Source organism: Typopeltis vanoorti, chromosome 16 (assembly GCF_054136105.1).
Source record: "Typopeltis vanoorti isolate ZY-2024b chromosome 16, IOZ_Tvanoo_1.0, whole genome shotgun sequence".
Classification (NCBI taxonomy): Eukaryota; Metazoa; Arthropoda; class Arachnida; order Uropygi; family Thelyphonidae; genus Typopeltis; species Typopeltis vanoorti.
The window spans coordinates 13,442,649-13,456,564 of record NC_143564.1 but is presented as its reverse complement, the minus strand read 5'-3'; the positions used below and the strand labels follow the sequence as shown (position 1 = coordinate 13,456,564).

The 13,916-nt window shown below is 35.4% G+C and overlaps 1 protein-coding gene across 1 annotated transcript in view; it reads left to right on the top strand.

Moving 5' to 3' along the window:
- LOC150097855 (inositol 1,4,5-triphosphate receptor associated 2-like) overlaps window positions 1-12,902 on the top strand; it is a 189,834-nt gene extending 176,932 nt beyond the window's left edge. The window contains exons 7-8 of the mRNA XM_090406610.1: window positions 4,965-5,143; window positions 12,376-12,902. Of these exons, the coding sequence (XP_090262736.1) occupies window positions 4,965-5,143; window positions 12,376-12,577 (381 nt within the window). The 3' untranslated portion in view covers window positions 12,578-12,902. The remainder of the gene's footprint in view (window positions 1-4,964; window positions 5,144-12,375) is intronic.
- Window positions 12,903-13,916: the final 1,014 nt, after the last annotated feature.

The window sequence follows — 13,916 nt, the reverse complement described above, 5'->3', positions numbered from 1 at the left end:
ATGTTTACCTAATGTAGAGTAATGCCAAGTTTTTGAGTGGATAATGGGATTGTGCGTGAAGATATCTATTGGTGTGAGTGGGTTTCTATAAATGGAGATTTTTAATTTTTCAGATACATGAGTGAATTTGACATCTAGGAACAGGAGAGAACCATCAACTTCTAATTCTCTGAAGTAAATTGTATTTTCAGGTGCTGATTGTGAGATTTTCAATTTTGACTGTACTGCATTAGTGTAACTGCTGTTGCTATAAAAAGTGTGTGTGTGTGTGTGTGTGTGCGCGTGCACGCAGGTGATCAAGGAGAAAGAGGTACTACAGATATATTTCTTAAAGACTTGGAGGTTGCATTCAGGGGGGGGACAATATGGGGGGAGATGTACCAAAGAATAATCATAAAGTTTCCATACTGGTATCTTCGGTATACTACTTTTGCCACCAGGAGTGCTGTTGCTGATTTTATTTAAAAATGGCTTCAGTACAGGAAAAAGCCCAATGTGTTCTGTGGCTAGCAGAAACATAATCTCCAGTTACAGTGCAGCGAATGTTTAGGGCACAGTATGGAAAGAACCCACCTGATGTCAAGCTCATTAAGTTATGGAAGACAAAGTTTTTAGAAACAGGTTCAGTTCATAAGGGTACAAGCAGTGGCAGACCATCGGTTTCCGAGGAGACAGTTGAGGCAGTTCAAACTGTCTTCACCCGGTCACCACAGAAGTCAATCAGAAGCGCTTCACTAGAACTTCAGATGCCAAGGAATACAGTCCACAAAGTGGTATACAAACGTTTGAAATTGTTTGCGTACATAGTCCAAATTGTCCAGGAGATAAAGCCAGATGATCGTCCGAGGCGTGAAGAATTTGCTAACCTCATTTTGAACCTCATCGATGAGGATAATGATTTTTTGCAGCATGTTTGTTTCTCTGATTAGGCAACATTTCACGTGAATGGAGTAGTCAACAGACACAATGTAGGGATCTGAAAACTCACATGCCATAAGAGAACACATTCGAGCTAGTCCAGAACTCAATGTGTGGTTTGAACTAATGCATGATCGAGTGATTGGCCCTTTCTTCTTTCTTGAAAAAGAAATTAATGGAAATGTGTACTTAGACATGCTCAATAATTATGTCATTCCCTAGCTATAGGAGATGCAACCAAATGTTATCTTTCACAGGACGGAGCTCCCTCTCATTGTTCTCGTGATGTTCGCAATCGTCTTAATCGAGAATTCCCGATCACTGGATTGGCAGAGATGGTCCAATCCCGAGGTCACTGGACATTACACCCCTAGACTTTTTTCTTTGGAGATATGTTAAGGATCTTTTTTATGAAACGCCAGTTCCAGACCTTGTGACCGGGTAAAGGCAGTTTGAACTGCCTCAACTGTCTCCTCGGAAACCGATGGTCTGCCACTGCTTGTACCCTTATGAACTGAACCTGTTTCTAAAAACTTTGTCTTCCATGACTTAATAAGCTTGACATCAGGTGGATTCTTTCCATACTATGCCCTAAACATTCGCTGCACTGTAACTGGAGATTTTGTTTCTGTTAGCCACAGAACACATTGAGCATTTCCTGTACTGAAGCCATTTTTAAAGAAAATCCACAGCTGCACTCCTGGTGGCAAAAACAGTATACTGAAGATACCAGTATGGAAACTTTGAGTGCCCAAGTTTACCTGCAAAAATTTATTCAGTTAGTTTCATTGTTAAAATATTATAGCCAGTTGAAATCAGGGTAATAATTTGTGGACACCCTGTATTTCCAGAAATATATGTATACTATGAAATATGTATACTAAAATATTAATTATGAAAACTTTAATTAATACTTTCCTATATTGCTAGTGAGGTTGAAGAAAGACAACCAAAGTTGGGTGTAGAGTTCTAAATGGTGCCCCCCCACCCATAGTGGGCTAAATTGGGTAATCTTGGTTGTTGGGCTGAAGATCGGAGAATTACAGTTTTCCAAATTTGGGACAGTCTCGTAAACCCAAATTTGTTGAGGTTTGGAAAGTTTTTCAGGGCTGAGGTGGATTCAAGGAATAATCTTTCATACTTGTACTTGCTACAGTGTAATAGAGTTGCCTTTTTCCAGCATATCCTGTTTTGGGCATCCAAAGCTTGGTCAGCAAGTCCTAAGTGTATGTATTGGGAAGTGGATGTGGTCCTTGTGTTCAGAAATATTGGTTGTCTTGTCCATTTGGCAGTAATAGGATAGTTTGCAACTGCAAGGGAACTGGTAGGTCTAGGGAATATGGCTGGTCTTCAGTGGGGCAGATAACAGATGCCAATTTTTTATGTGGTCTGTATGTGATTGTAAGGTTGTATTTCTTTAGGATTTTTGCCTTTTTGGATGTGCCCCAGATATATGAAATGGGGATAGATCGTGAGTAATCTCTGCTCTTGAGGGGAAGGGGAGGGGTTTGCTGTTACAGGGTTTTAATATTGTTTGGATTTTATGGGGATTGTAGCCATTGGCTAAGAAAATGTTAAGAATATGATCAAGTTCATTAGGTAGGGCACTGTTATCAAGGAGATTGATAAGCAGAACCGATTAATTTTGCTCTGTTATATAGGGTTTTTATAATCCCATAACGTTGGGAGTGGTGGTGGGGGGGGGTGACTGCTGCTGAAAGTATCTACCTGTATGAGTAGGTTTTCTGTATGAGTAGGTTTTATTTGTTACCTCCCTGGAGGTAACAAATAAAAATAATAATGGGCAGAGTTTAAGGCTTTTTCTTTAAAGGTCTCTGTGAAGAAGTTGGCCAGGGGTGGCAAAAGTAGAGAACCAATGTCTGTCTTCTCTATCTGTTTGTAGAATTTTCCTTGCAAAACAAAATAGCCTGAGTTCATGGTGAACTGAAACAGGGCTGAGATATTGGGAGTAAATATGGATTGGATGAGGTCTAAGTTATCTTTTAGTGAGATATTAGTGAATAAATTGACATAATGGTCAGATATCAAAATTGACCATTATGTCAATTTATTGGAGTGGGCGGTTTTTAATGGAAGGTATGTTGTCAGTATATTGTGTGAGCACTTTAGCTAAATGTTTGGCTAATTTGTATGTGGGTGAAACAATGCCATCCACAATGGGATGTAATGACACATTTTGTTTATGGATTTTCAGTAGTCCATATATTGGGGGGGGGGGTCCTAGAATAGTAAGGTTTTTAATTCGTTTATGACTTCCACAGGCCAGGAAATAACCTTTTTAAGGAGCCTATGAAGTGTTCTGACTTGTATGCTGGTGGGATCATAGTTTATAGGATGGGGTAGAATGGTCTAGAAGTAAGGAGGCAAGCTTACCTGTGTAATCCAATTGGTTTAAAACCACAGTGGCATTTCCCCTATCAATGTCATTTGCCCAGTGTTAGTGCGAGCATGCACATATCAGTTTTTTGTGATCCCTGATGATGGCAATGGAATATTGCCAAAATATAGGAAAGTAGTAATTAAAGTTTTTGTAATTAATATTTTAGTATATAATATTTCCAAAAATAATTATGAGTAACCAATGTATAAGCCTATCTACCAGAGTTCCAAAAAATAGAAGTGAATGGAAGATGAGAAGTTTGTTCAATATGCTTGGAGTTAGCCAGGGACTGCTCTAGTCCAGTGGAGGAAAGGCAGTGGCCAATTCATATGAGCAATGTCCATTAACATACCCATAAAATAGGCACAGTACAGAAACAATGCACCTATAGGAAAGTAGGGTGAGAGTAGAGTTATCTGTTAAGCAGATTATCCTCTTCTGAATATGATAAAGAATTCTTAAAGAGGTCTTGGGTGTACCACCCCAAATGTGGGAACAATATTCCAAGATTGGTTGGATCTGAGACATAAAGTGCTAGAAGTTGAAAGAAAAAAAAAAAGGAGTAATATTGAATAGAAAAGAAAACCAAGTTTTTTAGAGGCTGAGGACGCTATGTATTAAAATGCTTGTCCCAGGATAAATTGGATATGGCAATCAACCTAAGAGGAGGAAAGCTAATTTTTAATGGAAAATGGAACATTATCAGTAACATCATTAACAGCAAGAGGGATTGAGGTAGGATCTTTCTTGCAGGTAATAAGACAGACCTGAGTTTTTATGCCATTGAACTTTACCTCATTTGAGTATGTTGAGATCATTGTTTAAATCATTGGTTATGAAAGATCTTGAGGCTTCTATCACTTGAGCACTGTAGGGTTTCTTAAATGAGGAAGAGGAATGAAGAGTACTGTCGTCATCAAAGCTGTAACTAAGATTTGAAGTCAGAAAGAGAAGATTGTTAATGTAAAGGAGGAAGAGAATGGATGAGAGTACAGAATTCTGGAGCACTCCAGCATTGATGAAGAAATCTGATGATAAGAAGTTGTCAATCCAATCACAGAGCAATAAGATGGTAGCTCATTCAGAAGGTCTTGATGCCAGACATAACTGAATGAATGTGCCTTTGAAATATCAAGAGCGACATGGGTTTCTCCAAATTTTTCAGTGGTCTATGTCCAAAGGTGGGTGAGATTAGGTAGTTCAGCTGTACAGTGAGAAAGACAGAATCCATATTGTGATCACTAATTAACTGACTACTCTCCAAGTAGTGAAGATGCTCATTGTTGATAAACTTCTCTATCACTTTTGAAAGTACTGAGGTGAGAGCAGTGGGACGATAGTTATATGGCTGACTTTTGTCTCTCTCTTTTTGCTACAGGTTGGATGAAGGCTTCATGCTAGTAGAATATGATATCTTATATAGCGATTAGTATAAAGATTAATCAGGGTTTATCTGATGTCCTTCTGGCAAAAGTTCAGAGGAGGCCTGCAGTGGGCAGATTGTGGTAGGTTTGCATTAGCCTGGATGTAAGTGAAAGCAAGAGCATAAATTGTCTGAAGCATCACATTATATTCATGCTGTATCTACTGTTATGTCATTATTAGTCTCTCAGTAACACATTCATTTTTTTGTAACATTTTTTAGGATTGTCCAGTTAGCTTTATAAAATTCCCAGTGAACAAAGGTAACATACTCCAGAGAGACATCTATTCTTATAGACAAGGTGATTTCAGAATTTCAGATTCATTACTTCTGATTAGTAGCAGTGAACAGCAGATTCATAGCAGGCAAACACAAAATAAAAGATCTCAGAAATGTTTTGGGTAAGTTGTTCCTGATATTCACATTAAAAAATAAAATAAAAATATTTAGTATTAGAATCACATTCAAACATAATGATCATTGCTATTCTCTTTTGTTTGTGTTCATTCAAAAAGTTATGATGAATGCATGTAATTCACATATTAATTATATATATTTAATATATTGAGAACTGCAAAACTCCAACTACTAAACTGCGAAACATTGCCCTTCATTTAGCTGAAATGTAAAAATTTTAGCAAAAGGCACAATGTGTTATCAGTATGAAGCAAGCAGGTCACGTGAAAAATATTTGCTTGGGACAATAGTTCCCACGATTGTGCCAATCTCCTTTGCATTTTCATTCACGAATGAGCAGTCATACTTTAATGATATATGAAAGTAGTTCCATGATTCTCAAATAAACTAATTGATACAAGTTCTTTCAAAACCATAACATTTCAGAAAATTATTAATTTATAACAGCAATATAATTTTTTCTTTTAAAAAATTCTGTCTTTACAAAATGTTTTCTTTTTTTTTTTTTTTACAAACAGCATCGTGTTTAATCAATGAGTTCCAAATCTAGAAAACACAAAGTTGAGGATGACAATTCATCAGTTTAATGAAAGACGGACATGCGACTATTTTTTTACTTGCATAAAAGACAATGCCATTTGCTTCATATGTTATGAATGCATGTAATTCACACAGATATCTTCTGTTCTCAACGAATATAACATCAAGAGTTATTATAAAACTAAACATTCTTCAAAATTTGACAGTTGCGCAAAGACAAAGTGAATCAACTGCAAAAAATCTTAAACGACAGCAAAATGTATTTAGAGCTGCTTCATTAACTGCAGATATTGCAGTTCATGCAAGCTACATTGTTCATCAAATTTTGGCAAAAAGAATGAAATCATTCTCTGATGGAGAAATAGTAAAAGAATGCTTACCAGCAGTAGCAGATGTCGCTTTCCCTGATAAAAAGACATTATTTCAAAAATCAGCTTGTCACGATTTACAATCGCAGGAAGGATTGACGTTCTTTCCCAAAGTATTGAGGAAATTTTGCAGGGACATATTTCTAAGTTAGAATGAATTTCTTTGGCTCTGGATGAAAGTTGTGATATTAATAATACATTACAACTTGCTGCCTTTTTTAGAAAAACAGATTCTAGTTTTAACATCATCAAAGAATTTGCATCTTTAGTTCCATTGAAAGTTACTACTACTACCAGAAAAGATATATATATATATATATAACTGAAAACTGTTCTTGATCAATAAATATCCCAATAGAAAAGATCGTTGGTATAGCACCACCACCCAACACAAAAACTAGGTGTCATTAATAATCTAAAAAACAGATCTGTTCCAATGAACAAGCACTGAAAGATGAATTTAAAGCTATCAGGAATATCTTCCTAAAAAATGGATACAGCCAAAATACTATCAACAAAATTCTTCACAAGACCTCACTTAAAAACAAAAATAAACTAGACTACAATAAAACTGTAACCATTCCATAGATTAAAGGGATATCAGATAAAATAAACAGAATACTACAGAAATACTACCTTAAAGCCAGTTTAAACCCTTTAAACTGCCTGCAAAATTAAAGAACTTACTCAACTCATTCAAGGATCCACTTCCTCTGCTAGCCCACCCTGGAGTACACCGTATTCATTGCACCTGTAATTTGCCCTATATAGGGGAAACAGGATGCACAATTCCTATCAGAAAAAAGGAACATAAATGGCACATTAGATTTAATAACTATGGTCAAGCCAGCCTTTCTGATCATGCCTTGAATACTTTACATAGAATTGACTGGAAAAACATCTATTGTTCACATCAGGGGTCAGTAGGCCGCATGCGGCCCAAACGTGCATTTTTGGCAGCCCATAAAAGTTTGACCATACTTACATGGCATGTGGCCCGTATGTTGAATTATTTAAATAATACATTTTATAATATGAATAATAAATTAAAAATAATTTTATACCTATACTTCATGATATCACCTGTGCAACTTGGAAATACAAACAAAAGGAAACTTTTGTTGGCATTATTGAAGATTTACAAATGGAAGTTTCAATGAGATTTGTTGATTTTCACAAAAATAGCATCGAAATGCGATTATTTTTGAACACTTTTAATGTCGACATTGATGATGTACCAAACCAACTACAGATGGAAGTTTGGAATTACACCACACAAGCCTTAAAGTACAAGCCATTAGGGAAAAGAAAACCAGGATGTCCTCTTAAACGATTCAACAATGACTTCTAAAGCCAGAACAGGCCATGCTAGGCCTAAATCCTTGATACGCATGATGATGACCACAATGAAATATTAAAGAACGCATTTTCGTTAGAAAATATCCAAAAATTTTATCGATGCTTACCAAAAAAATTGAAATATTAATCAGTTTCGCAAAGAAGATGATAGTAGCATTTGGAAGCACATACATTTGTGAATAAGCATTTTCTGCCGTGACTTTTAGAAAAAATAAATTTTCTTCTCGACCTGACTGATGAACTTTGCATGCTTCGATTCAAATTTGCACCTCAGGTTGTAAAGTGGATATAGATTAATTTGGCTAAGGGGAAACAATCACAAAAGTCACATTAAGCAAGGAGACACACATATTGTGATGCATAAACTATATTACTTTGTTTTTATGTGATAATAGTTTTTCATTTTCATGCTTGTTTCATATCTGGTACTTTAAATATTTCTGTGTTTTTTAAAATTGATAATTTAAGTATTTTTTCACTCACTATTTTTGCTTAATTAAACGCTTGCGGCCCGATTATTAAAAATAAAAGTTGAATGTGGCCCGAAGATCTAAAAAGGCTGCTGATCCCTGGTTTACATCACACCAAAATGTGTTATGAACGTAAATTTAAGAAGGCCTTGAAATTCTTATCAACTACCCTAATCTTAACAATAATGATGGTTTAAAAATCCCAAGAATATGGAAGGCACATATTCTACCCACATAACCTTTCTCCCTGAGTTAGTTATAAATAGGACTATAGGTAATCCAAGATCTTATATCTAATATAACAATTCTCATGTTAAATCGGGACATCACTTTTGCTGTAATAAAACTATCTATGTGGAAAATTTTTTTCTCTGATGTTGTCATAAACAGAATATAGCTTTGATGTATTTATTTTATTTTTATTTTTTCACTGGAGGTCAGGCCAGTAGAATTGATCAAATCATTGTCTCTTTAGCATACTATGTGAAATGTAATATAGCTTGTCTCTGTATATATGTGTATACTCCAGGTGATGACCTTAATATAAAGGTCTAAACGTCGGGAAATTAAAATAGTTATTTCTAACACAGTTGTAGTCTCCATAATTTGTCTGAAATGAATGCTGATCACCATGTAACACTAAAGGAAAAGAAAAATATTAAATCAGTTCTGCTTTATGCATCAGAAACATGGACAGCAACAAAAGCAATTGAGAAAAATTTTGCAAAGCATTGTATATAGATGTTTAAGAAGAAGAATTCTACAAATAAAATGACCAGAAAAGATATCCAATGAAGAATTATGGCAAAAAAAACTTAACAAAAACCAGTAATGTATGACATCAGTCAGAGAAAATGGAGATGAATATGGATAGGGCATGTACTAAGAAAACCTGAAAAAGACAAAGTCAGTAAGCATTAGAGTGGAATTTGCAAGGAAAGAGGAAGAGAGGTAGACCAAGAGGAGTAGAAGAAGAGCCCAGACAGATTGGAAAGTGCTGGACACAGGTGAAGAGAGAAGCACAAAACAGAGTCAGATGGAGATCTGTGGCCAAGCGCTATGCTTCCAGTGGAGCAAAGAGGAATAAGTAAGTAAAGATTTTTTAGGATTGCAGGGAATTGCTTCAGCACTTGCCTAGTGGGGGCAGAACAAGAGGGCATCCCTGGAAGGTGGGTAACAGTGTGCACAAGGGCTAGATTTTTCACTTGGAGAGTGATGAATGCTTTGTCTGTTAATCATTTCAGTTAGAGGTATGATGGGCATTGTGTTGATAGTTTGGGTCTCCCACGATGAGTCTTAGGACTGCCTGTGCAATAATAATAATAGTCTTCCCATGATTTCTGTTTAGCTACTTTTACGGGTTTTGGTTTTCTTACATTTTTTTTCTATATTTTTGCATGGCACTTGCTGATTTACTTGCTCAGAGCTTTTGCTGTTCTTCTTCTTTTCCTCCTCTTCATTCTATGTGATTCCACCATGAAGTTCAGATTTTTCTATCCTTGTAAGCAACCTCAGCACATGCCTCCCTCATCATGAATCAGTGTTTTCTTCAGAGTTTGTATTGAGTCTTCAGCGGCAGAAACTTCTTTTCAGACACTTTCATTGTTTCTCTAATATTTGTGAATTTGTTTCTACACTTTGCCTCTGAAGGCTACTCAGTTTCAGAGTACAGTAAACTAGTAACTGGTCCTTTCATACATACTTTTCTTTATAATGTGATATTTATTTTTATCCTTTTAAAAACAAAATGTTGATCCATAGGAATTTGTGTACATCTTTTATCTTGGAATATGCTATTAGTAATGACTAGTCAATATTCTGTATAGAAATCCAGAAGACATTTACACCATTATTGTTGATTTTGCCCTTTTCTCTCCTGTATTCCAAGGAAACAATATTCTAAGATTGGGCAGATTTGGGATTTATATGTGGTAGTTGAATGGAAAAGGACATGAAATGTTTTGTAGACTGAGATAACTATGGATATGGTGTTTGTGCCAGAAAAAGTATGAACACATAACATCCATATGTATTATTCTTCCAAGAATAAAAATATGATCATGTCTGGAGATCTGGATATTATCAGATTTCTTGCGAGAAATATGACAGGACTATGTTTTGGTAACACTGAAGTTCACAAGAGTTATCCATATCCCATGAATAGTGACTGGGAGATCAGAGTTTAAAATATTGCTTATGAAAGATCTTGAAGCAATCTTAGAATAAATGTGTGCAACATGGTATGCAAAAGGAATATAGTATATGGTCACACAAGACTATGGAGTGCACAAGGTCATCATTTATATACAAGCAGAAGAAAAGGTGGTTGAAAGTATACAACCCTGCCAATTTCCTTGGAAAAATCCAAGGAGTGAATCCATCCATCATGAACATAAAAAAAAAATAAATAAATAAAATGAACTACCAAGCAGAGAAAAAAACTGGTAACTTGATTTTAAAATATGAAAGACAGATCATAAGGTGATATGGCATGCAGACATCTGTGCCAGAATGCTCTGCAAATATCAACAGCAGCCAGTTGTTATTCCAATCCTTTCCATAGCCTTGACACTTCAGTAAGTGCAGTTGAAAAGAGAACAGAACAGTGCCCTGAATTCTGTCAAAAAAGACCAGAGTTCATTTCGCATCATGATGAGAGGAATCTTTATACAGACATTTTCAACTGAAGGCAAATTAGATGACAAGGATGTTTCTCCCAGAAACTCAAATGTCTTCTGATTTTCCAGTACAATTGTACAAAGACAGTACAAATGGTTGATTGTATGGTATACACAGGGTTTTGTGTGTAGAGCATCCTCCTGTGATAAGTCCTTTAACTCCTTGAAGTCTTGAAGGGTATCAAAATAATAATTATTATAAATTTATAATAAATAATAATGTTTCTGGTGGGTTGTGTGATATCTAGGATATCTGATGTGAATCAAGTGGGCTTGGTATAATGGAAATTAATTGGCCACAGAATCTGTTCCAAACTTGAAAGAGAAGAATGAAAATAAGAAATGGACCGTGTTTTTTGGAAGTTATAAATTTACCATACTGATGTGTGTGTGTGTGTGTGTGTGTGTGTGTGTGTGTGTGTGTGTGTGTGTGTGTGTGTGTGTGTGTGAGAGAGAGAAAGAGGACGGGAGAAGCAGGAAAGAGCAGAAGTTGTGTTGATAATAAGCTGTGAATGTGGAAGCGAGGTTGGTTGGTTATTGTCATGTCATCCAGATAGAGAGAGAAAATCCAACTAGAAAAAATTTTTAATGGTCATAAATAATACAGCAATTAATGAACCTACTAGTTTTTCCACTGAATCTTGTGGCTTCTTCTGGGTAAATATATAAAAATAAATGTAACGTTGACAAACATTCACTAAAACATTACTAAACAAAGCTATGTAGGAACCATTACAATATAAATCATAGAAACACACAGAATGTAGGAGATGGCATGAATTACATATGGTTCAGCATTGTTTGCAGATGGTTAAATGAAAAATTGAAGTCTGACATATGAAAAGATCTGATGAGCAATTTCCAAATATCACACAGGATCATTCCTTGGTTCCTATTAAACATACTATGTGAAAAGATGACCATAATGAATTGTTTTATGTTGCGAGCAATGAAGTTGTCTTCTAGATAAGGCATAGAGCTTTTATTCCATTCAGTGTTGTGGTGTGTGTGAGAAAAATGATAAGCTAAGTGTGAGTTGTCTTCTCTGTTGTTGATTTCTCCAATATGTTCTTTCTGTCTTGTTTCAAAACTTCTTGAAGCCTGCCTATGTATGAAAGGCCACAAAAGCATGGAATTTTGTATACTCTAGCAACAACAGGAAAGACAACTGAAGCTTGACTTATGATTTTTCCCACACACATAAAAAAAATTCTGCTGTGGTCATCCTTGGTAAAATCTTTCTGACCAAACTTTGAGATCAAATATGATGGTAATATCATATCCGATCTTATATTATCTATTGACTGGCCTGATGAACTGCTTTACTGCTTTTTAACCTTTTAATGGGGGGGGGGATGATTCTGTGTCCTTACATTATGTTTGCATGCACTTGAATTGAATGTTGCCACTATCTCAATGTGCCTACAGGAGGACAGGACAGAAATCATTCTGGAGCCCAGATTTCAGGACTAGTAAGCAAAATGGTGATTGAAGGTATTTGTCACCAAAAATGCATATTTTTAAATATGCATTTTTTGGTCACAAAATTTTTATGCCACCAAGAAAAATTTTGGTAGCATACTCACTAGGGTCCCATTTAGGGGAAACAGCTGCACTACAAGAGTGTAAGGTTGATATGGGTTGAAGAGAATGTGTTGTATAGCACCAACCATATTATGATGTTTGTATAATTTGTAAAATTACAAATAATGTAACTGGACTAATTGATTTTCTTATTGTAGATTAATGACTAATGTCAGTCTTGTTCTAAATAATCATATGTAATTAATTTATTTTACAGGCTGCAGGTAGTTGAAGTAGTGAAAAAGTCATGGCCAATATGCCTCATACTATTGTTTTATCTATTCCTAAATAGAATAAATGTTAACTTTAATGAGTGCAAATTTCATAAAAGTGAATCCATTTTATATTCATTAATGAACTGTCTACCCGAAATTTTTAATCAAGTTATTGAAGTGAAGTATAGCAATAAGTCATTTTAATGTTTTATATACCCATCAAGCAGTAAACAATAATTCAAAAATGCACTTCTGATGCCTTTACTTTAAATATTTCATCTTCTCCACTGCTACTAATCTGAGTGTCATTTTCTTCCATTATTCTTGTTATATCTGAATTGTTACAGGACTCTGTGATATGTACATTTATAGAATTAGTAATAATATATCAATCAGTATTTATATGTATTTTATGTAAGTTTTTGTATTAATGTTATTTCAGTTTAAAATTTATGTATGTAGCAGTGTTCTCACGAATTAAATCTCTATTCTTAAGAGAAAAGAAATAAAAACTAGGATCAAAGAATAATGCATTATCTTTTATATTTTTTTTTATATTTTATACATACTTTATTTTGTATGATTTTGTTAATATTTTAAACTACGCTTTTTATAACCAGGAAGAGAACATAAAGAACTTTTTTTTTCAGTTATTTTCAATTATTGCCATATCTCAGTCCTATCTAAAGTAATAGAGAGAACCATCAATTCCCAACAACTACATTACCTCAAAGGCACCCAGTTAATAAATGACCACCAGTATGGATTCTGTTGCTGCCGATCAACAGATCTACTCACATATGCCAGGTCGGCATATGTGAGTAGATCTGTTAGTAGGAGGGCAAGAGTGCACCATTAGGACTTTAGGAACAGAATTAGTTCATTACTTTCTTCCTCATTTGCTTTGTTAGTTCCTTAGTGCACATACCATATCTTTATGTTCCCGAAGATGGCAATGTGACATTGCCCAAATATAGAAGTGATTCATTAAAGTATCTTTAATTAATATACTTCATATGCGTTGTTAATTCCGTAAATTAATTACCAGTTATGTCTAACCAACGTATAAGTCTTACTACTAGAATCTAGATCTGTTAGTGTATCTGTTCCAAGCCGTTAGCGTATCCACTCTCCAGCCAAAAGGCTGCGGGTTCAAATCCCACCGTGGGCATGGATGTCTGTGGAGATACTAGTTGTGGTGGTAGGTGGTAGATGGCATTGGTGGATTGAGTGGTGGAGATAGAGAGATGTAGAGTAGGTGTCCTCTGTTACGTCACTGTTTCCTTATATATTTTTACCTCTTTCGTTCTCCTTGTGCCTACTGAGATCTGGCTTCTTAACTGACTTTCTGGGGCCGTTTCTCTCTTCGAGCTCTGACGAAATTTATTTGTTAATGCTGCACCAGCCAGAACTCTAGGATAGAAATTCTTATCTGAAGAAACTTTCCCAGAATTAAAGTAATACCTTATATAGATTAAGTAGTTAGGTAGATTGAGTTCTCGGTATACAGTCATGGCCTTGACAATCTTAAATTCCTCTTTTT